The 1,112-nt window shown below is 40.8% G+C and overlaps 1 protein-coding gene and 1 non-coding gene across 2 annotated transcripts; one reads left to right on the top strand and one right to left on the bottom strand.

Annotated features, from left to right (window-relative positions):
• Positions 1-286: 286 nt before the first annotated feature.
• On the top strand, positions 287-390 carry LOC120068870 (small nucleolar RNA R71). The gene has a single exon (XR_005479382.2). It is a non-coding gene; the product is annotated as a small nucleolar RNA R71 (small nucleolar RNA).
• Positions 391-447: 57 nt separating this feature from the next.
• LOC150032287 (uncharacterized) lies at positions 448-846 on the bottom strand. Its single transcript, XM_090308461.1, has one exon. It carries the CDS (start codon positions 844-846, stop codon positions 448-450), a length of 399 nt encoding a protein of 132 aa, XP_090164587.1.
• Between the last annotated feature and the right edge of the window lie 266 nt (positions 847-1,112).

Here is a 1,112-nt window from a genome sequence, read left to right as displayed (position 1 = left end):
CAAGGAAACTTGTGACAACGCATAGCATACTACAAGCATTTCATTAATAATGCATATATCTAGAAGTAGTATCACATAAAGTGTAAATAAGCATAACACAGCATCCACACTCCATCTCCATCTTTTCAAGTCTACAAGTTTATGGCAACATGAGCTTGTATGATTCATATTCATCATTGTCCATATCCATATATGCTTATTTAGAATATCAATTTACGAGTGCACAGCCATCTGTGATGCTCTGTTCAATCCACCATAAAAAGTCTCCATCTGGATAGTTAGTGGTAATCCATGGTTCGGACAATTTTTGACCAATCCCTTAAAACGCTCCCATGCGGCGCTTAAGGTTTCAGCTTCTTCTTGTTCAAAGTTCATAATCTCTCGACGCCTTCTTGCGTTGGTGGTGGGTGGGAAGTATTTTTGCATGAATTTCTCCACCAACTTCTCTCAAGTTGTGATTTCACCAGGCTCCAGTGAGCTTACCCACTGTTTTGCATCATCACGCAAAGAATAAGGGAACAAAGATAGCCTGATCGCTTCTGGGGTGATTCCAGGAATCACAAATGAGTTACACATTTCCAGGAAATATTTCATGTGGGCGTGAGGACCTTCTCCACGACCACCCCCAAATTGTCCAGCAGTTTGGAGCATTTGAAGCATTACAGATTTCATCTCGAATCTCGTCCCATCTGGCTTTGAGTATATGATTCCTAGTGAGAAATCATACAATACAGGGGACGCATACTCTCTTATGGGACGCATGCTACTTTTCACCATTAGGATTGGATTTTGCACAGTGTGAGCTAGTTGTTGAGCTAAGTTATGATTTTCCTGTTCATCCGCCATTTCTTGTTTCCTGTTTTGTTGTCTGAGAAGTCATTGCCTCAACCTTCGACGACGATTAGATCAATTTCTATATCGAAAGGTCCTTTCAATCTTGGGGTCGTATATAAGTTCATGAGTGCTCTCCCTGCTCATAAACATTTACAAGCTTAGGCTTAGCTCGTAATACTCCCTTGGCTGAAGTGTTCCTACAAAAGATACAAGCAAAATTTCTGGTTAGTTTTGTTTTTGAATCCCTGGCAACGGAGCCAAAAACTTGTTCGTTGCTA

Source organism: Benincasa hispida, chromosome 12, assembly GCF_027475165.1.
Source record: "Benincasa hispida cultivar pf3 chromosome 12, pf3_genome.v1.1, whole genome shotgun sequence".
NCBI lineage: Eukaryota > Viridiplantae > Streptophyta > Magnoliopsida > Cucurbitales > Cucurbitaceae > Benincasa > Benincasa hispida.
The sequence above is the reverse complement of the archived record's forward strand: the minus strand, read 5'-3'. Positions and strand labels throughout refer to the sequence as shown.

Bases quoted from the DNA above. Each gene is read 5' to 3' on its own strand.
- LOC150032287 (XM_090308461.1), bottom strand. From the start codon at position 846: ATGGCGGATGAACAGGAAAATCATAACTTAGCTCAACAACTAGCTCAC.